This window comes from Epinephelus fuscoguttatus, linkage group LG6 (genome assembly GCF_011397635.1).
Source record: "Epinephelus fuscoguttatus linkage group LG6, E.fuscoguttatus.final_Chr_v1".
Classification (NCBI taxonomy): Eukaryota; Metazoa; Chordata; class Actinopteri; order Perciformes; family Serranidae; genus Epinephelus; species Epinephelus fuscoguttatus.
Window position 1 is genome coordinate 41,117,578 of NC_064757.1, and position 23,038 is coordinate 41,140,615.

General features: G+C 41.2%; 2 protein-coding genes across 2 annotated transcripts in view; one reads left to right on the forward strand and one right to left on the reverse strand.

Annotated features, from left to right (window-relative positions):
- The window catches only part of cds1 (CDP-diacylglycerol synthase (phosphatidate cytidylyltransferase) 1), a 453,066-nt gene that overhangs the window by 56,294 nt on the left and 373,734 nt on the right, over window positions 1-23,038 (forward strand). The gene's annotated exons all lie outside the window — the stretch shown is intronic.
- tmem175 (transmembrane protein 175) lies at window positions 3-12,959 on the reverse strand. Its single transcript, XM_049578548.1, has 10 exons — window positions 12,648-12,959; window positions 9,739-9,777; window positions 9,479-9,576; window positions 7,999-8,050; window positions 7,247-7,282; window positions 7,049-7,132; window positions 6,668-6,832; window positions 6,252-6,330; window positions 5,991-6,126; window positions 3-5,098 (listed from the first exon to the last, which is right to left on the reverse strand). The coding sequence occupies exons 1-10, from the start codon at window positions 12,852-12,854 to the stop codon at window positions 4,426-4,428; spliced, it is 1,569 nt and encodes a 522-aa protein (XP_049434505.1). The 5' UTR covers window positions 12,855-12,959; the 3' UTR covers window positions 3-4,425.

A 23,038-nucleotide genomic window follows, 5' to 3' on the forward strand; every position in this document is an offset into this window, starting at 1 on the left:
CATTGAAGGAACAATTTCAGATTTATTCACAAAACAAAGCTCCACAGTTTGTGATTTGACATAAAAAAAAAGCTTTTGCACAGTGTGAAAGAGCAAATGCAGCGTTTGATTACAGACAGACAGCAACGAAGCAGTGAGAAATCTGTCAAAGAGAATATTTGGGGAGGGATTCCTCTGGCCTCGAACACACCACCATGTTGGAGGAACGACAGCAACAGACAGGTCTTTAAAAAAACCTGATTTCTAAAGGTAATGTGGTGTCAACAGAAATGAGGAAAGTAAAGATCCTGCTGAGTGTTGGGACTCAAACATGAAGCTATGACTGACAACGTGAAAAATTTACAAATACAGTTGTTTATTTAGGTAACAATGCCTGACAACATTTTGCGACCAATATTTTGGGATGTTAAGAGCGTCACGATGACTGGCAAACAAATACAGGCATTTACTCCTTCATAGAAATCAAAGTCTCGTTACACTGCTCCCATCCTGATCAACTGATTCTGACTACAGATCACTACAAATGCCCATAAAATAAAACCATACCTGGTTCTACAAGTAGTTTGGATCTGGAAGCTGCTCAACAGAACAAAAACGTGACGACCAATGTGTCTAACGAATCAGAAACAAGCCTTTCACCTGACATGCAGAGCCAGCTGAGCTTATTGTCTCCGTCTTAAAAAGCAATAGTTAACAGCTGTTTAGTTCCTTGTTGATATATATTTATAACCCTTCTCCTTCACCTGACAGGTTTCCATAAAGTGCACGTCAGATTCTGGTCCCCTTTTACGTCAGTATCAAACACACATAACGGCACATCATCATCATTAACAGCCATGAAAGCGGTCTCAGGACTGTTTAACAGAAACAACAGTGACCCCTTCTGGAGGAATGTGCTACACCTGATTTCACAAACCTCCCCAAAAAAAACAAAACAGTAATTTCCACTTAAAATAAACTGATTTCTTCTGATATTAAAGGGATAGTTTTGATCTTTTAAGAGGGGTTGTATGAGGTACCTATACACAGTCAGTGTGTTAGACACAGTAGATGTAGGTCAGCATGCCCCCAGTTTGGAGAAGCAGACAGGAGCCTAAAATAACCTAAACTTAAATTATCTATAACCGAGTAAGTGTGCGCTATATTGAGATTATTTTCACTGCTTAACTTTAATGTCAGACAGCCTGTTCCGACTGCTTCAGTTCCCTATATATGCTCTCGTCAGAGCCACCAGACTCCATTGACAAAATCAGTAATTTAAGCTCGCTGGACACAGGAGCTGCTGGTCTACTGCTGCTTTGATAAATTGGTTTGTTTGTGTTATTGTGTGATTCCAGCAAGCCCAAACTAATCCTTTAAAATGCCAAAGTCACACAATACCACAAACTAACTAACTGCTCCAGGCAACAGCAGCTCCTGTGTTCAGTGAGCTTAAATTACTGCTTTTGTCAGTGGAGTCTGGCTTTGAAGAGAGCGATACAAGGGCTTCATTTTCCCACTGGAAATCAGTCTGACATCAAGTATAGTGTACACTTAACTGTGATACTGATTCTTTTTTTTTTCTTTTATGTGGGACTTTTTTAGGTGGCTAAAAATTAAGTAAAAAAGTAAAAATTATTTACATAACGCTTTTCGCAGACACAGGTCACAAAGTGCTTCACAAGAGCATTGTACAACAAGAAAAAAATCATAGAGACAAAGTGACGACATTAGCCACATAGTGAAAAGTGCACAGCTAGCAAAACTATTTGCACACACACAAGGAAAAGAAGAATTCACCCTTCACAAACGCCTGTCTGAACAGGTGCGTCTTCAGCTGGCTTTTAAAAGAAACCACAGTGTCAGCAAAAGCTCGATGACCACGGGTCTTAAGGCGAGTGCGAGGGAAAGATAACAAATTTATCTGATTAATTACGTGAGCTGAAGAATGCATGTGAAGTGGTTCAGCTACATTAGAGGGAGCTTGACTGTACTGCTCTGTAAGTAAGTCTGTAAAATTGCCGGCCCCCTTCATGGCAGCACATTGCTTTCCATGTCAGACTCCGGTATGCTTCTCCAAACTGAAGGCGTGCTGACTGACATCTGTGGAATATAACATACTGTAAGTACCTCATACAACCCCAGTTAAAAATCTGAACGATCCTTTAATACCACATTGGGGTTGACATGACTTTTTAAAGACAGAACTTGCAAGAAAACCTGAAGTCATTATCACTGAAACTAAAAATCATCAATATCCATTCACATTCGGCCTTTTTCTACATTTAAATAAACAGTTTTGGGGCTCATTAAGTGCACAGTCAGTAGAAACAAAAGAAGCATTGTGATAGTAACTGAAAAGATGAGGTTACATTCCAGTGGGTAGTGCACACAAATATCTAAATCAAAATATTGATTAGTAAAAAGTGCAAGTTTCATGGCCGTACCCATTCAGTAAAATGTTTAAAGTGCCAACACTAAAGACTTGAACTCTATCTGCTAACAGGTCAACTGCAACATTTATACAGGAGACAAAACTAAACTCCAGCCGTCAGTTCTCGTGCATTTTTCCTGCATGTGTCTGAACGCGCTCGGCAGATTTTCTCTGGGGAACACGAGGTTAAAAAATAAATGAAGGCTCAAGTAAAACCAAACCAGTTGGATGGACTCTTTGTCTCACATCTTCGCTTGGCACCTTCACTTAACTATAATTATCAAACCTGTTCTTCTGTTCTACTCAACAGTGAAAACATAAAACTGGGTCATATTGAATCAAAGTGGGAAACCATCATTTCAAACCGAGCTTTTTAGTGCTTGAAGATGATTGATGATTATTCGCTAATCAAAACTAGCATTAGTATATTCTTCCAAGTTATTGTTTAAGGGGTGAGCTCAGTATTTTTCAACCTGGACCTTTTTTTCATGTTTTAAAGCCACAAATGGGAACAGTCATTTTTGAAACTGGCCCAGTATTGAGCCAGACTGATGCAGCCGGCAGTGATGAAAACAAGCAATGTGACTACCGAGAGCGTGTTCACACTGTCAATTTACAGCCAGAAAAAAGAAATTAAAGTGTTTGTTTTTGCCACTGACAGGCTCAGATTGTCATTAGAAGTGTCTGTCAACTTCTGGAGAGGATCCCTACAGAGATAGAACTTTATGTTAAAGAGTAAGATCTTTTTTGTTAAACCAGAAACGGCCCCAAAATCACCATCATCAATTCTACCAGACTCCATTAAAATAAACAGTAATTGTAGTGTGTGTAGTGGCAGCATGTTTTCACATTTAACTGGGTGAATTAAGGGTTTATTTCAAACAAATCAAACATATAATTAAACATAATTGGGCCATTACTGAGATGATTCATTTTTGAGTAAAGTCTTTCCTGAACCCATTATTTTTTCTTTTAGACACGCCCCTACTCTTTTTCTACATAGGCCGTACATAAAGACGCCTGAGGACGCCTTGTTGAGCATAATATGCCATTAGAACAAAAAATCGTAACTACCCCATGGCTACACACTTCAGTGAATCTTATAATGCTAATGATTTCTTATTACGCATAGAGTGCATAGATTTATGGATGTGGTGAAAGAGGACATGAAGTCGGATGCACCTTGACTAGATAATCGTAATCAAATCGTGAGGCCGTTGAAGATGCACAGCCCTAATGCCTGGATTGCCTTCCTGTCGATAAAGTTTGTGATTGTTGTGCGAGTGTGAGAACGTGAACCAAGATGGTTTTTGTGAGTTTTATTTTGTTTCTTTCGACTTTGAATGCAGCGTGTTTAACAATGATAATTACTGTTTTTTTAAATGAAGTCTGGTGGGTGTGGCTATAGCAATTTTTGGGCTGTTTCTTAAACAAAAGAGTCTTTAACAAGAGGTCGACCTCTGTACTGATCCTTTCCATAATGGTGTCAGACACTTAAAATAACAATCTGAGCCTGTCAGTGACAAAACAAGCACTTTTAGTGGACGTAAATTAATGGTGCAAACACCCCGTATAGTTAGATTGCAGCCTTTTTTGCCGCTGCCAGCTGCAGCAGCCTTACTCAATACTGGACCAGTTTACAAAATTGTTGTTCCTATCAGTCACCTGGATACAAAAACATGGGCAAATGTGATCCAGGTTGAAAAATGCCGAATGTACCCTTTAAAGAAATAAAATGAATGGATAGGCTTTGGTGGTCAGCATCCTTCACCACTCTGGTTCACTTCATTACTCCGCCCTCAACATGTGAGATCACGTCTAATCCCATTTTGCACTGATTCCTTCACAAGATTTGAACCAGTTTAAATTAAAAGATCACCATCTTCTTCTCCACGTGATTCCTAATTCACTCTCTCTCAGTAACTCTTTCAGAGACCAAGCATCTTAGCAATAATGCCTCACTGCTCTGTCAGTTAGCTCGATTTCCTGCGGCCACCTCCCCTCTAACCTTGCTAGGTAACTAAAGCGTTGAATGGCACTCTTGTCTCGTCATCTTCATCCTCTATGACCCCCCTCTGGTTGGGCCTGTCGGGACAGAACATCAGCCGTAGCAGTGCCATCCCGACACGCACCAACAGCCTCAGCACAAGGAAAGCAAAAGGCACCGTGATCTCCATCAGGTGGAAAATGGGGGCGCTAAATTTACTCAAAATACATGTCAGGAAAAACGTCCCCAGAGCAACGCAGGGGTACAGAGCTAGCTTAGCTAGCATAAACACGTGCTCGCGTCCGCCATATCGAACATAAGGGTGCAGAGTTTCCTGTTCGTTGTAAAGTGCGACCACCCAAATGGCAAGCTGAAATATTCCTGCGAAGAAAATGATCACGCAGCTGATCTGAATGGCTTCCAGTTCATTGCGAGAGTTGCGTGGGAATTCGTGCGTTAGCTGGTAAGCTAACGGCAAACCTCCGATAAATGCCAGCGAGAAGGTGTTCAGCAGGCCCATGAAGCGCGTTGCCTTGGTGACGTGGAGGAAGAGCGAGTGGTGCACAAACCAGAGAAGGCCGACGGTGGCGAAGGAACCAAAGTAGGCGAGGTACTCGGGGCCGTAGTCTTGAAGCGCTGCTATCAGGCTGCCGCCATACTGCGTCTGGACAGTGGTCTGGTCTGGAACATTGTCCTCGCTGACAGGAAGGAACCAGAGAGGATAAAGGTGAGGAGGTTTTGAAGCAAACTTTTGCAACACTATTAATGACAATTCATCCAGAATGGTTTTGTTTTTGACAATTTAAAAGCAGCTTTAAAGATGGAACATAGTCAGGTAGTTTTACATAACGCAGGTATAACTGGTGCATAAATCAGCAGTGCAGTAAATGCAACATGTGCATAGGATCCATATCGTGCAGAAGATTCTCTTTATAGCACAACACGTCGGTTGCATTTAAAGGTCCAGTGTGAAGGATTTAGGAAAATAAGAACTGTCATGTTTATGATACCTTAGAATGAGCCGTTAGTATCTACATAAGGAGCGGATCTTCCCACAGAAAAGGTGTGATCTATAAAAACAGACTTGATGGGAGAAACTTTGACCCATGCTTACGAACATTTTGGAGACAGGAAATTGGCGACTGAGGAGGTGGAGGACTAATTGTGGAAACTGTTGAATATTATCTAGCGCACACCATTTTTGGCTTTTCTCTGTACATGCATTCCTAGTGTGGATCCTATGCATTGTTTTATAAATGAGACCCCTGGTTCAGTTGTTTCGGAGACTCAGAGACCTCTGCAGATAATTCAGCTTCTGCTAAAAACCTCCTGAACAATAAACTCTACCCAGTAGCTCACGCTTGGCGCTCAGGGGGAAGTTTCAGCTGGTTGCAATCTTCATCCTCACCACTAGATGCCACTAAATCCTACACACTGCTCCTTTAATGTGATCATGGTGACTTCAGATTCATAGTGCTTGCGTTTGTGTCTGACCTCTTCTCTACACACAATATATTTGCACTTATATATGTTATATTGAAATGGATTTGCACTCTGTCTTCCCACTTAAGGAGATAAAGTAAAACACACCATATGTCCAGGATGAGAAGTGTTGCTACGATGGCGTAAACTCCATCGCTGAAAGCCTCCACTCGGTCCTTGCTGAGTGGCTCGTTGGGCAGGTACGTGTAAAACAACATGGAGTCTGGAGTCTCCTCCACCTGACCTGAAAGGGACAAGATTTAGTTTATGTTTTAAGAAGGTGTCACTCTAACACAAGTAGACGATGAAGTACATGTGGCCAGAGGTGATATGTTTCTTCTACTCATCACGATAAAATCTCACGCTCACCAATTGCTTTACTGCGACACCACTTCACAGACTGGGAGATATACGGCAGGAAGATGATGATTGCCAACAGCACGTACGACTGAAAGACAGAATGAAAGCTTTACTACAAAGAATAGATTTACAGCAGCAATAGTAAACTTGATTGATTAAGCTACAATCCCAATCATTTGCTTGTTCCAGCTTCTCAAATGTGATGAGTTGTCTGCGTTTTACAACACTCTAAGTTGAATATCTTTGAGTTTTAGACTGCTGGCCGGACAAAACAAGAACTTTAAAGCCGCCACACTGGACTCCGGGGCCTGGTGATGGGTATTTTTTTGATTAATCAGGGTGTGAATGTACAATAAAGTCCTAAAACATATTACAAGATGAACAGATCTCTCACAACAGTCGATATGAAACATACTGCCACCTACCAGCTGGAAGAAGATGAAGGAGAAGATGCTGGCGAAGAAGCACATGAGGGGAACCCGCATGATGACTTTGAGGATGTGGTGTTTGTAGAAGGTTTGGTTCTCTGAGATCTGGATCTGCTCGTTCAGCAGGAAGGGACGGCTGAAGGCGTACAGCACAATCACCGACTACGGAAACAAAATGTAAGATTATGACACAAGCCAAACTCCTAAATGTGACTGAATATTAAAGGTCCAGTGTGTAGGATTTACAGTAGGGGCAACTATTGGCAGAGATGGTGTATAATAAACTGTAATGTTATAAGTGAAGCTGCATCTTATCTTCAAGGTGACACTTTTTCTCCAGAGGGACTAGAAGGACTAAAACACTCGGAAGCTGCTGACCTGAATGATGCCCATCACCATCACACAGCCACAGAAGAGTAAAATCCCCAGGACGTTCTCAGGGAAGTTGGCCATCAGAGCGAACTGCAAACACACAACACACACTAACATGACGGAGCTTGAATGACATCAGTCGACTTATCATTTATCTGTGCAAACACTGTGATTGATTCAGCTGCTGCGGTGACTCATACTCACTGTGTAGGGCAGGAAGGTTATCAGCATCATGCAGGCCTGAGAGAGAACCGAAAGTAGAACGTCACATTAGAGGGAAGGAAACATGCTCACAGTCTCATTCAGTAGTGAAGTATTTATAGTATGACAGCAGTGAAACTGTGGCTCTGCTTTCTCTCAGCAGTAAGAAGGAAACTGACTCTTACTGAGTATTAACTATGATATACTTGTTATGGAAATTAGTTGCCAACATGCGCTGTTTTTTCTTTGACAGATATTGTGTGTAAAACCTTTAGAGTCTCAGTTTGTCTCTGAAATCCAACCTTAAATTTTTAGTATTTGCACAGTAACACTTGCTGAAATTGGATTTTAAACCAACTGGTCAATCAAAGTTAACAAAGAAGCCGACCACAGCGTACTAAACTGCATAAACTGTAAATCAGAGACGATAAAAGGTAAATAAAAATCAATTTACAGGGACACAGTGGGCTGTGTTGATCAAAACTAAAGCCAGAAAAAGTAATGTCTAACACTGGTCGGAGCTCCATACAGTATTTAAACGCAAAATATAACCAACTAGAGATGCATGTCATATGATCCAAAACTAGACGCTATTTAAGTCACATTAGCACACTTATTAGGATACATGCTTACTAATCTGCCTTTATTAAATATCCAAGATAATTATTACTTAAAGAAAGACTTCAATTAACACCATACAAATAATGATAGTATGTCATTAAAGACAAACTGATCTCATTAATAACTGTACTCACGAGGTTCAGCAGTGCCAGGCAGTCATCGATGCGAACTATTACTTGAAATAACCTGTGAAATTCAACACAAAGAAAGAGCAAGAGGTGAATCATCTGCAGGTAAGCATCTCTTACCTGTAGTGCTATTTATCAGCCTAGATTGTTTTGGTGTGAGTTGCAGCGTGTTGGAGATATCAGCTGTAGAGATGTCTGCCTTCTCTCAAATATAATAGAACAAGATAACACTCAGCTTGTGGTGCTCAAAGTGCCACAGCAAATGGGTGCGGTTACATGATGGCTTCTCATTCAGAATGAAATAAATCTGAATCAAATCATTTGGAATTAAAGTCTTTCCAGGTAGTTTACATGGGAAATATTCATTCCAAATGAGGGTTTACACGGAGATCAGTTTAATCGCCTGTATTCGGGTCTGTGCAAGGTTTGGGGCAGGGAAGGTTTCTGATTGGATAGGGGGCGGAGCGGATGTTACGTGTTTACGTTTACCGGAAGAAAACACTGTAGTCCTCGCCCCGGATAACAAGATGCTTGACAACGCCGTTCTTAGTGCCTTTTTCGGGCTTGTTTTGCTTATATTCTTGAAGCAGCAGTACGACAACAACCTTCTTCTGCTAATGCTTCGTCTGTTGAGGAGGAGAAGGGAGGCAGAAGGTCGAATAAGAGAGATGGAAGACCGTGCTTTGGCGTATGGAAACTGGTGAGTGCAACGAGTCCCACTGCTCTATCTCAACCCATTGCTATGTGCACTATATACGTCATCGCGCCAGAAGGGCAAGGAAACGAGCATGTGCAGAAAGACCGGAATGAACTTAAAGAGGAACGAGTGTATACATGCACACAAAATTCTTTCATTTGGAATTAGAAACGGAATATTCCAGCCCTCTACATCGGATTGAATTTTCAATCGCATTGGCCATTTCCATTCTGAATTAGGTGTTTACAAGATCACTTTTAATAGGAATGAACTTTCATTCCGAATGAAAATGGAATTAAACTGTCCATGTAAAGCCACTCAATGTCTCTTTCCAGAAATCACGACCTGGTTACTCAAGATAATCCACAGACCTTATTGTGAGCAGCTTCATGTAGGAACTATTTTCTTTCTACCGAACTAGACCTGCCAAACGTATCACCACGCAGAAGGAAGTGTGCATCTACTCATAATCGAGAGGCTTGTGCTCATGACAGTGTTAGATGTAAACATTAATGGCGTCCTCCTCGGCTGAGCTGTAATGTTAGCTAGCTCAGTAGTGCAAGGTGAGCTAAGGGAGGATGAATGAGTGCCATCTAGTTCCATTATATTAGAGAGAAGGTGGACATCTCTACGGCCGATATCTCCAACACTCTGCAACTCACACCAAAACAATCTAGATTGGTAAACAGCACTACAGGTAAAAGGAAAAATACTTGTGTTTGATTCTGGGGTGAACTGTCCCTTTAAAACTGCTGTTCTACTACTAATATAATATCAATAATGACTCACCTGATGTGAGCGGCCCACGCTACAGTCACAATCAGGAATGTCATTAAGTAAACAGCGATCTTTGTCGTCAGCAGCAGCTGAACGCTCTCCCTCAACTCCTGAAACACAAACAGATTTATTACATGTCGCCTGTTGTTGTTATTACATCACTACATGTCTACAGTGTTACTGCACACTGGTACAAAGTTTATCTGGTGCACTCAACAGTGACGTGAATATCCCTCGTTGTGTCGGCTTTATAGAAAGACAGTTACTGTTACCTCATTATCCTCCATCTTTGTGTGAGCGACAGGTAAAATCTGTGGATAATGAAAACAGCATTAGGAGAGGTATCACATGTTCATCATACTGCAGAGACGACCTGATTATGAATACTACCATGGGTAATTTAAACCACAAACGTCCCATTTCTTTTTGGATTTGGAAAAATTCTGTCACAAGTGGAAAGTATGTTATTAAATGGAGACTAAAACATGCTAACTGCTGTATATGAAAAGACTGGAGCATCCTCCTTAAGCTGCTGCTGCAAAGTGAGCATCCATGACAACAGGTCACAGGAGAGGTTACAGGTTAGCTTTAAAGCTCGGGGGAGGACAAGTCTGCACCAGTTCAAAGTCAGTAATTTGCACTTTGGATGGGTTTGTTTTTTCTGCCTTTATTCAACAGGATAGCTTTAGTGTGAAAGGGAGGTTCAACTCATTTTCAAGTGTGTTAATTTCAATTGTCCCTCATATTTGAAACAGTTTTTGACCCTGTATAATTCCTCATATTCACTTAGACATAATCCCTTTTTCTTTGTCCCCAGGATTTTCAAAGCAGTTAGACTAAGGTCGTTCCGATCCAAAGCTCCATCTGACTGGAATAATCTTCCACTTTTCTTGAGATCTGTCACCTCTTGAAAATGAGATGCTACATCTCAAGGGGCTGTCCTTTCTAGAAAATTCACATTTGTCAAAAGAGGGGTCCACATGCTGGCTGGAAACAAACTGCCCCTGTACATGGGCACCCACTCCGCCCCCTAAGCCAATAGGCGCCCTTTCCTGATGTTTTTAATAATATGTGATTGGTTTATCTGTATGTACTTATTATTCGTCTCACTCACTCATTTTTGTTTAATCTTGTAAAACAAACAGATCTTTGACACAGTTTACCACAGGGACAGGGACTGTTCGTTATTTGTGGGGGGGGGGGCTGGTGCAAACAGCGGGAGGCATGGCAAATAATTTTTTAAGCACTGGAGGGGGACTTATAATTTTCAATTTACTTAGGGGAGGGACATCCAAATTAATACAAATGATGATTTTAAGAAAATACGTCTTTGAAGGAAACATTAGTGGTTTGACAGACATGTTTTCTTTAAAATCACCAAAATTACACCATTTGTTACAGACCCTTTAAAGGGCCAGTGTGTAAAATGGGTTAAAAACAGTGACATCGGTGGTCAAATTCTAGATTGCAGGGCTCACTCGCTCACCCCTCCCGTCGGGTAAATGACAGTGTCCTCGTAGGGACAAAAAGCCTTGCACAGACACGAGTTTTTCAGGAGTAGGTCTATCTAGCGACGAGGTGAATGTTTATTTAGAAATCTAAACTATGTTACGATATTGTAATGAATCCCTCACGAGCAGGAGACCAGAGGAGCGTTCGGGAAAAAGGCCAGTTTATTTGAGCACTCCAAAAACTCCGGTAACACTCCAGGGGGTAAAAGACTCCGTCCCAAACTCTGACTCTTCTAGCGTAACACACACACTCCATACACACATACTCGTTTACCATACTGAGTGGGGACCCCCCTCCTCCCGCTCCACCAATCTCCAGCCCGCACACTGACTGACAGCGTAGCCGGTAAACAGAGCTCAGCTGTTTATTTAGCCTAGCAATATCTCCGGACTATAGTCGCTGCAATGGACGACTTTGAATGCGATTTTGAGGAGTTTCTTGTAGCGGACACAGACCCAGAGCCATACCTGTTTGAGCCGGAGCATACAAATGAGGAACTCCATGTGTTTGATGCTGAGCGGGTGAGAAGAGAGGCTGAATGCACAGAATGGGATTCGGTGCTACTGCTGCCATCGTTGGGGAGATATATCACCAGCAGGAAAAGCGCCGCAGAGAGTGCATCACAAGGAGTGAAGTTGCGTCTTCTTTTCCTCGCAGATGACGGTTCGGGTTCATTCTCTCCTGTTGCGTGGTAAGTGTGGTCCATTCGCAAATTTTATAACTAAAAAAACTTTTCACTACTCTCTATCAACGAACTACTAACACTCTCTGCTGTTTCCTCCTCCTTCTTCCTTCCTTCCTGTCTTCGTTGGTTCATTTATACACGCGAAACGCGTTCTCTGGCTGGCTGGATTGTCAGCTCGGGCTGCCGTACATACATAGCGGCGCAAGATGGCGACCTCTCTAAAGCAAGGCCCTTGCTATACATATATATATATATATATAAAAGCATAACTATAAGGCTACGAAAACCAAACGAATATTATTTTATAGCGATTATACACTTGTATAAACATATTAATGGGTAGAATATTCAGATTCAGATTCAGATTGACAATAAACCATGCCAAATATTACACACTGGCCCTTTAACTGTTAGTAAACACGACAACGTTTTTGGTGGGCGGGGCTTAGCTGGAGGCAAAACAATCCTCCACAGACATTAGCAAGCACTAGCTGGTGAGTTCTGTTATCTTGTTCAAGACAGTGGAGGAAGATGATGTGAGTGGTGCGTTCAGAAATAGAGCGCACTCTGGCACAAACTGGACCGTTCAGCTTCGTAGCGCTGTCTGAATGCACCGTTGGGTTATCCACGACCAAGACATTTTAAGCCTCCTGTGTAGCCTACAGCCCTGTGGGGGAGAGGCAGCTTCACCTCCAGATTACAAAATGATGTCATTGTGACGTCAGGCCTTAAAGGTTCTGTTACTTCAGGACACTCAGGGAGGCTGCAGGAAAAATATCTGTACCAAAATACTGAAGTCACACCGCAGCCACCTCCCCCCTCTCCCCTGGTAAGTAACGAACAGTCCCTAATATTAATTTGGTTCATCACTGCCCTCTGCTCCATCACCTGCTGGTTTCAGGTCTCTGCAGTGAACTAAGGGGCTGCTGAGGTGTGTGTGTGTGTGTGTGTGTGTGTGTGTGTGTGTGTGTCGGTGTGTCTCACCATGACGGTGGCGATGATGGAGATGAGAGCATCGCTGTAGGCCAGCAGTCTGTGGGAGGACTGGGTGCCGCTGTGGCCCTCTCTGTCGGACGGAGTGACGCTCTCCAGGAACGAGGAGGAGGAGGCTGCGTGGCTCCTCGTGCCCTTCTTCTCCATCTCCTCCTCCACGTGGTGCTCTATGATTTCGCTGTCGTCGTTCCCACCCATGGTGGAGCAGCTACAGGGGCGCAGAGGACGAGGACGGGACCATGGACCCGGCGGACGGAACTGTTTGCAAACAACCGTGTGACAGCTGACTGAGGGCGGGGAAACCGGAAGCAGCTGCACGGCTGTCTTCCTGTTGTCAGCAGAGATCGTTGATTAAAAACAGAGCACTCACTCCGCAGGTTTTTTTTTTAAATTTTATTTTAATTTTATTACTTTTTACGAGGGTTTATTATTGTTATTATTATTGTTATAACCGTACTGTTATTACAATTATTATTATTTTATTATTATCATTTTTATTATTGTTATTATTAGCCTATCATTTATTTTTTAAAGTGTGTTTTTCCAGAAGTTTAAGCTGTTGTAATTTTGATTCATACAATTAATTGTTTATCACTTTATGATAACCATAAATAATAAATTATATTTAAACTCTAGGAAATAGTTATTTTACCGTTAATAACCAATGAAATAATAATAAATGAAGCTTTCTAATTTATTTAATACTAAAACTGATTTCATTTTAATGGTTTATTTTTGCATATATTACAAAATTGTATATACTATATTAAGTATTTGCTCATGCTTAAAAATAGGTTTGTAAATTGTCTATAAACATTATTTGAATGGCTATAAAGTTGCAACTATTGATTATAATCCCATGTTAAATGGTTAGTAATGAATATTGTGTTGTGCAACTATAAACATTGTTTGGGTGACCAATATACAGTAAAGTCACAGTGTGTATAGATGTACTACACAGTCCTATTTATTATACATTTTTTGGCAATCAGTTTTGACTATTAAGTTCCTGGGTAAAGGGTCAGAGTGAGACCTCTGTAGTTTCTATCTTCTCTGTAATGAGTGTACTTGGATACATGAAGAATGTAAAGCTGATTTAATGCAGCTCAGTAAGAAGCACTGAGTCTCCAATAGGCCTTGTTGGCTGACAAAAGCATGTATAAATAATATGACCACAAACAGAATGCTGATGAGGGATGTTGCAACTAATACTTAAATGAAATGTGATTTAATTAGCAGTGGTGTCTCATGAGAAGAATTGGTGTTAACACTGTGTACAAAACTATAACTCACTACAGAGAAAGAGGAGAAACTAAGATTGGTGCAGAGTGAAATCATACCTCACCTCCACCACTGGGGGGCAGTAGTGTTAGGGTATTGAATATATGTCATGGTCATAATCAGAGGGTTTTGTTTTATTTATTTTTTTGTTTAATTAACAAACTTACTTACATACCTTCGTACATTTACTCGAGTACTGTACTGTACGGTAGTTAAGTACAACTTTGACATATTTGTACATTGAGTATTTCCTTTTTATGATACTTTATACTCAGACTCCACTTCATCCCAGAGGGAAATATTATGCTTTTTACTCCATTATATTTGGCACTGATAGTTACTTTTTTGCAGTGAAACACACAAACAGGATATATGATACAATGCAGTACTACACTATTATGTATCCAATATTATAATGATAAAATATTCTATAATATCTTAATACTTAAAAAGGAACCATTCTGTATAATGTGTACTTTGACTTTTCATACTTTATGTATGGTTTTGCTGGTAATACATCTGTAATTTTAGTTAAGTAAGGTATTGAATTCAGGACTAACTTGTAATAGAGTATATTTACACTATGTTATTTCTAGTTTTACTTAAGTAAAGTATCGGAATACTTTTCTTGCAGCTGCACAAATGCCACTGCGTGTCCATATTTCTACAATCTGACAGGAAGCCTTTTGTATACATTTGGAAAATGTTGTTTTTTAATCATATTTTTATTCAACCTTCCTCCATTGGCAAGAGTCTGACATCTGAAGGTGATGAACTGGTTAGGCCAGGGGTGGGCAACCTGCGGCTCTGGAGCCACATGCAGCTCTTTAGCCCCCACCTCAATGGCTCCCCTTGGCTTTGACAAAATTAACTGTTATTTCTTTTAATTTTAATTTATCAATGCTGTAGGAAGTGATTCTGACAGTCTCCTATTGTAAAAGAAAAGTACCTATACACTAAAAAAGAAAAAACGTTTTAACATTTTGGCAACAAAAATATGCTCACTTGGCTAGCGCTAGGTTCCAAATCCAAAAAGAGAAAAGTTTTACGAAGGAAACGGAATTTAATTGTGCTTGAAGAGATTTGTTTGCTTTTACTGCCAACTCTGCAAAGTTAAAGGTCCTAAATAATTATAAATAGCCTACTGCACAACAACAACATATTCATGAATGCTAATTTAGAACTTTTTTTTTAATGTTGTCAACACACAACAACCTTCGGGGAGAATGTTTTTCCTGTTGGTGCTCTGGTGGAAGTGGATCAGTGTGGATGAATGAAAAATGAAAACAGTAAGTTGATTTCGGGTGGTAACACGTTACATGACAGTTTAAATGTAACATGTAGCGTGTTATATTACTTTGTTAGAGTAAAGAAGTAAAGAGTGGATAAAGAGTAAATAAAGAGTAACTACTAACTAGTATACCGTAAGGGCCCGTCATAATAGCGTGCACTGGGGCCCGTTATAACTACCTTACGCCATTGCCTGGAACACAATGTTACTGCATGATGTAAAAATCAATAGTTGATTCTGTAACTGCGATTTTATTGTTTGAATATTATGTTTTAATTATTAATTATTATTATCTTGTAAATGAACTGGAAGCAACAGTCTATACACGGAAGTTTGCAATGTCAAGTTCGGCGCTGATTGGCTGTTGCCCCGCTGCAATCTGATTGGCTGCTTGTTACGTCCTTACGTCACGATTAGCGCGTAGTTGACAGCTCAGCGCAGAGCTGTTGAGCTCCGAGTAATTCTCGGTATGGCTGCCTTAAAAATGCGGATTATCTTGTACAGCAGACATTTAAAAATTTGTTTAATGAATTAAAACTTTAGATTAAACACTTTTGTGTTCACCAAACCAAACTAAACCAAACTTCCGGTAAAAATAATCCGATTTAAATCCAGGTGGTTCTCCAGGTAAAATGGCTAACTGCTAGCTTGTCAGCGAGCTAGCTGAGCTTTCTGTTCTTGTTTCCTTGTGTGTATTTCGCTGAGGACGTTAGCTGCCAGTCAGGAACAGACTTAAAGGATATCAGGCATCTTTCTAAAAGGATGACCAAACATTAAAACAGCGGGATATGGCAGTGAAACTGAGAATGGAGCATTGTAACATCTCACTATGGAGAACAGGTATGTGTCCTGTCAGATTATCACCTGTGTTACACTGTGTGACGTGTGAAATATCAAAGTGTGTAATGTTCTGGTGTAACATCTGTACAGTGTAGTTGTTGCCCCATCATTTCCCCCACCACCAGTGTATATGTATCTACTATGGTTGTGTTTATATTTATTTTATTGAGAAAGAGACAGTGCATATTAATGAACATGATCTCTTAAGTCTCTTAAATGTGCCAGATTTAGCCATACAGGCTCATTTTCATGTGCAGTCCCTGGCAGGTTGATGGTTTGTGTATATAATAAAAAGACAATATAACATACAAAAGCACAGAACAATCATATAACTTTAAATGCCCATATTTTGTATTTATTTAACAGCAGATTTTATTTTAAGAAAACATGCATGTTACTTAAAAAATATTTCCTTTTATTTATTTAACATTGCTTCACTTTAAATACTTTTGCTTTAAATACTTTGACTGTAGCTTCCCCAGCTCTGTCAGTGATGCAGACTATGTTATTATAACCTTGTTTAATTTAAATAGTGCAGATTAGACATGTGAAGCACTCTTCTGCCTCTAGAGGGTGACATCATACTGTATCTGCCAGAAAGCTCTTTTCAGTGTGAGAACTCAACCTGTTGTCCTGTAACTCAGGAGAACAGTGGCTCCCAATCTTCTCATTAAAGGAAAAGATTTGGAGCCATTCGAAATCTGTACAGTGTTTTTTTTTTTTTGCCTGTCTACTGATTCTGTTTAAACCCGGTGTTGTGCACAGTTGCAGGTAAAGATTAGGTTACGCTTATATTATTAGTATTGTAAGATTTTTATAATCAGTTACCAGTGGATGTCTAGCATTGTTTCTGACTTGTGAGCCAAATTTCCAATAACTACAGAGCGCTGTAAAGTCCAAAAGTCAAAATTTATTGAAGTAGACAGATGTAACTGTTTCCAGAATTCACAACATGTCTTTCTCTAAAAAAAATGTTCTGCTTCAATCCATATTTGTCGGTGTTTAGCCTTTCAAAATTAAAGGGGTGGTCTAACAGCAATCTAACAGCGCCATAAATTACAGTTATTCATATGAGAAAGTGGATTTAATAAAACTAAAGACAAACTAATTTAATGTATTAATTTTGGGGATTTTGTTTGAGGACTTTATTTTTGTTTAGGTTGATGATGTCATAAAATATGAGGACAGACAGGTGTAGCTTCATTCAAAAACCTGAGAAGCTTCATATGTAAAATAATAACACTGGGTAATCCTAGACACTGACATGATTATTACCAGGCAGTAAGGTCTCTGAATATAGCTTTTAATACCAGCGACCAGATTTGTCCTCTTTGCTTCGTCCCGTCTTGTGCTGACACTCTGCTGCTGGCTCTGTCCGCCTCAGGAGCACCACAGTGGCGCTGTGAGCCAGGGTTCAGGGACAGAGGGGCAAAGTCTGGGGCGAGTCAGGATCCTTCAGTCTGGCTCCGGTCCCGGTGTTTCTCCACCGGTCTTATTCGACCCAGGTTCCACCAGTGCAGCCAGCGCCTTGGGCAACACTTTGGGCTGTCTCTCCTAATGATGTCTCTGCATCCTGGGGTCCTCCTCCATGAACCCTGCTCATGCAAATTAGTGCCAGATCTCTTCCTCTGTTGCATCAGGTTAATCAGGCAGCCATTTTAAAACAACAAGATTTTAGCAGCAAAATGACCGTGGTACAGCTGCAGGGGGTTGATCTGAGCTAAAGCTTGAGCTTAGTGGAGATTAACTACACTGAGATGGGGATGTAATGGGAGGGAATTTGTACTGTCACCTTGTACAGAAGAATCAACACCTCAATGCTATAATGAAGAAGGGAATCAGTGGAGAACTGAGGGGATAAAACCAAATATCAGCCTGTGTGTAGCTGAGTTGGGAGCAGCTGAACAAAATGAAAACCTCACCTCATGAAGCTAAAATGTAGGGATGGATATTTACACATAGCACAGACACAGAGTAACATCAGCATTCATATGTGATCATGCTTCTGGTGACCTTATGAATCTAAATCCAATATTCACTCTACTTTTAGCTCTGGTTCTTCACTACTTCCTGGTTCTTTAGTCGTTAACTTTTCAGCATGCGAAGGACTAAGGCAGGGTCTTCATGTAGGATCTTTGTGGTCTAATCACAAAAGGTTGCTAAAGGTTGCCTCTGTGTGTTGGTGTCTTACGCCAGGGGCTACTGATCAAGCCTCGGTATTTGATGAGTTGGGTTTAAGACCGGGTTGCTCCTATCAGTGGCCCGCTGCAGATGGAAACTAGCTTGGAGGGTTTTGGGGGCTTGAAAACTTTATTTACAATGATCTGAGAGACGCAAAAACTCTCGGTTGAAGGAAACTGTTGAGTCCTTTGGTATCATCAATTGATTCATTAGTAGCCTAATGTAAAAATGAATGGCGCTTTAAGCTCAACAGATACGAGGCATGTGGGCTGAATGCGGTTATGAAACCACTTTGACGAACCCTTAAACCTGACGTAACTCAAATCTTACCCTCATAAACTCTGTGACACTCCAGTTTTGCCTTGTTGGGTTTATATTTAGCAAGGTTTTGTACCAAGGAGATCGTTGTCTTTGCAGGCCTTTCATCTCATACCTGGATAACAAGATTACAATCAAGCAAACCAATCAAGACAACACAAAGGGAAGTGATAGTTTAAGCGACTGGCTGACTATAAAAGCCCCTTTTTACCGTTTCCAATGAGTGAAAGGGCTTTCACTGCATGCAAATGTAGCCTAGCAACTAAGAGCCTCACGCAACCCCATACTGAGGTGTTTGTGAGTAAATCATAAGACGGGCGAGTCAAAGCATCACTTAAACAGGAAACCTTTCATTAGGAGCTGTCAGAAGGTGCCATTTCAGGATCCTCAGAGTAAATGAGGGAAATAGGGATGCTTCTCAAGTGAAAGTACAAAAAAGGCTTGATTACATCCTCAAAACTTTAACGCTCTTTCTCACTTTCAGTAACAACACTGATAGACGGAGTTGATTTTGTGAACATGTTAGCAAACAGATGTTTATTTACACATCCAGCAGTTACAGAGCAACATCATCATTCATGTGGAGATGTGTTTCTGACCACCTGATGAGTGTAAGTGCAATATTCACTCAGGGAAATATCTGACGCTTCAGCTGCTAAATGCTCCACTGTGTCACCTGCCATGCTGGTTGCTGTTTGGTGCCAAGCAGGAAGTGTACGGAGGGATTTTAGGGCTTTTTTTTTTCCCTGAAAATATCGGAAAATTACGCTATAAGTTGAGCAGAGCTTTGTGTTCAGGTGGTTTTATGTTGTAGTTAGATACGTTTTTTATATCATAAAAATATCAATTATAGCTGCTTTAACATACACCGATCACCCACAGCATTTAACCCACTGACAGGTGAAGCGAATAGCATTGATCATTTGGTTACTCCTGGAAAACCTTGGGACCTGGCATTCATGCGGATGCCACTTGACACGCACCACCCACACAAACACCATAACAGAACAAGTACACCTTCTGATGGTAACTGCACTCTGTGATTGCAGTGCACCCCCCAGCAGGACAATGCACCAGTCCATACCACAAAAACTTCTCAGGTAAGACCAGAGCAACGCAACAAAGAGCTCAAGGTGTCGACTTGGCCTCCACATTCCCCAGATCTTAATCCAATCAATCCATCATCCCTAGGATGTGCTGTGACCCTCAAGACTCAAAGGATCTTCTGCCAATGCCCCGAGGTATCACTTATAAATATTGTGTTTGCACAAAACGAGACCTGAAAGAGACGTACGCTACTTCCCATGCAAAAGTTGTGACTTATAAAAACAGACTTGATGTGAGAAACTTTGTCCCATGCTTATAAACATTTTTGAGACAGGAAAACGGCGATGCAGATGGTGAGGTGAAAGCGTGATTGCAGAAATTATCTAATATTTTTTGGCATGTGCCATTTTTGGAGTTTGTCCTTATGTATATTTTTAGTATGGATCCTACGCATTATTTATAAATGAGACCCCAGGTGTGAGACACCACAGGACACCCCCAGAAGTCCTGTGTCCATGCCTCGACAAGTCAGAGGCACCATCTTGGATTGGACCTGGCTGTGACCTGTCGTGGCATAGACACAGGACCTTGGGGCTACAGGCATGTCCCACGGCTGCTTGAATTGATTGGGATCTGGGGATTTGGAGGCCAGGTTGATGCCTCGAGCTCTTTGTCACGCTGCTCGGGCCAGTCCTGAGCAGTTTTTGTGGTGTGGTGGTGCATTGTACTGCTGGTGCCGGGGTTGCCATGACGGACTGTACTTTGTCTAAAACAGTGTTTGGGTGGTTGGAGTGTCAGGTGGCATCCATATGAATGCAGAGACCAAATGTTTCCCAGCAGAGCACTGCATTGTAACGAGATGATCAATGTTATTCACTTCACCTGTCAGTGGTTTTAATGTTGTAGCTGATTGGTGTCAATCACTTGAATGTAAGGCAGCCATTTTATTTATGTCATCTTTAAACATCCTACATCAGTGGTTCCCAACTTTTTGGCTTGTGTCAGCAGTTGAACCAAAAAGTGATTTTTCCTTCACAAATTGTTTAATTTGAAAGATTTTTGGACATTTTAAGAGGTAAAAGAATAGATGATTATACAATAGGGTGGCACATGGTGCATTGGTTAGCATTGTGACCAGGGTCCAAAACTAACTTTGTCACTTACCAGCCAGCCAGGCAGATATTTTACCAGCCAACCAAATAATTAATAATTTAAAGGGAAAAAAGTCAAGTCACTTAATGCTGCTGGTGGATGAGACTGGGGGGCAGCGGCGGTGGGAGCAGCAGCAGCAGCAACATTAACCTCCGTCTCTTGGTCGTCGGTCGGTAAAATCTCAGCCTCAGCAGGTTCTTTTGCTTTAGTTTTTTGTTTTTTTGCAGGAGGCTCCCCTATACCTGGCCAGCATCGCCACATGATACTTTTTCTTACTTCTTCTTCTTCTTCTACGAGGGTTCAGAGCATGGAGGTACATTAACACTAGGTTTGTTTGAGATGAGCCAGGCCTGCGCAGATTCGATCACCAGCAATCGGTGCACAATGCATGCTGGTTAGTTTTGTGTCCGACTTCATCCCAACTTTCTCTGACGTATTACAAAAGTGGACGGCAATAAAACTGCGAGAGCGAGGCGGCTGCAGTTTTTAGAGCCAGGCGCTGCAGTTGCTCTCCACCGACTGCACCGCCTGGCTCTCACCTGATCTAACAGCTGATTGATTAAGATGTCGTCTCAACAATATGACGTTTTAGATAAACTACTCATTTTTGTTGAATTTTAGAGATTAAGATTGTATTTGTCTGACCTGAAGGTTTATTCTGTGACAGAAAACATGTTGTGTGACTGATGGTGAAGTTTAGTTGTCAGAGACTGAATACATTCATCATAAACTAGAGTCTACTGTACTATATTAATATTGGACTGTTTTAATTATTGAAGTATTTAGCAACACAGAGACTTGTGGTCAGTGGGATGTGAGGATTCTTAAATTCTCTGCACAGATGTGAAGCTCTGACTGTATCTGACTGAGCCTTAATGAAAGCTGTTGTCTTGTATTTTTTTCCTCTGAAAATATGAACCTTATAGTCAAGCACAGTTTATTCAGCCTGTGTAGTTGAGGGGACAGGTCAAACTGATATGATGCTGATTTACAGGAGAATTCATGTAACATGGAGGATAAACCATGAACATAAACTACAGATCACCTGTAAAGCATTTTAATAAATTAATATATCATAATTAAAACAACTGGAGACTGAAAACAAACTGGTATATGGGTCTGATCACTTTTTTAATGAATTGACATTCCAGACAGGATGTTAGTGTGTCTGTGACTTCCTGTATGGACTGAAGGCTGCTGGAAACTGTCGGGAAACTGTCCGACTTCACTGCAGCTTTTTGTCACCGCCCCCCGCTGCGGCCGCCTGCTCTCGTCTACTTTCCAGGCGAGGTGCAGTTCATCTTGAACGAGCCTATTAACAAAGTAGCGGAGTGAGAGAGTGGTACATCCTGTCAGCCCAGGTGTTTCCTATCTGTGCAGCCGAGCACCGCAGCACCTCCACGGGCTATTACATCCAGACGGTCCCGGTGTTTCCTCCGCAGGCTCCACTTCACTCAAAGCTGAGTCAGCTGCCCGACAAACCCACTGCTTCTTCCCACTTTAACCTGAATAACAAACCAGGGCTCGGTGCTCTGGTAGGATCCAAACGGAGAGCCGGGACTAGCTGGGAAGCTAGCGGAGGCTAACTGGCTGTGCCTCCCTCCGGTCATGCTGCGGCTAACGCTCCGCTAGCCTCACAGCTGGACAGTAATTAGCGAGTGGCGAGTGTTAGTTTTGGACCCTGATTGTGACCCCACAGCAAGAGGGTTCCTGGTTCAAACTTACAAATTTACCTGCTTAATAGGATTAAATATACATAGAATAGACATTTTGGTGCTGCAGCATTGTAGTATAGCAGCCTTTCTCCCTGCTGTTTCTGCAAGATGCATCTATTCAACACATTGCAGTACATTTTTTACAGTGTGTGTGAGCTGATTTTTGTTCCTCTGACTCATCACCCAGCACCTGAATGTGTTGTATATGTACATACAGGTGCGCAGAGATTTTTTTTTTTGCCCAACTACCTATGATTTGTTTGAAGTTACACATTAATTTCGAGGAAGCTTCAGAGAAATGACTGGGAAATGGTTAGGAAATTACTGAATAGTAAAATCAAACGTTACCCATGATTTTACCTAACAGTTTTTTATTTCCTCTTATCCGTTTAATGAGCTGATAAACCCAAAGATTCATCTTGAAGAATCCTTACCCTCGATTTGGGTACTACCACCCGACAACTCCCTGTATGAAAGATTTATGTTGAATATGTAAATCACAAAGCAGTTTATTATTTAAGAATAGCAATCACACTGACCTCCATCAGTGAGCAGAC

What these genes read in the sequence shown, in the direction of transcription:
- tmem175 (XM_049578548.1), bottom strand. Translation starts at nt 12,854, where the DNA reads ATGGGTGGGAACGACGACAGCGAAATCATAGAGCACCACGTGGAGGAG. An exon ending in CAAAGATGGAGGATAATGAG is followed by an intron (nt 9,577 to 9,738) that starts GTAACAGTAACT and finishes TTTGTGTTTCAG; the next exon opens with GAGTTGAGGGAGAGCGTTCA. An exon ending in TGGTGATGGGCATCATTCAG is followed by an intron (nt 6,833 to 7,048) that starts GTCAGCAGCTTC and finishes TTGTTTCCGTAG; the next exon opens with TCGGTGATTGTGCTGTACGC.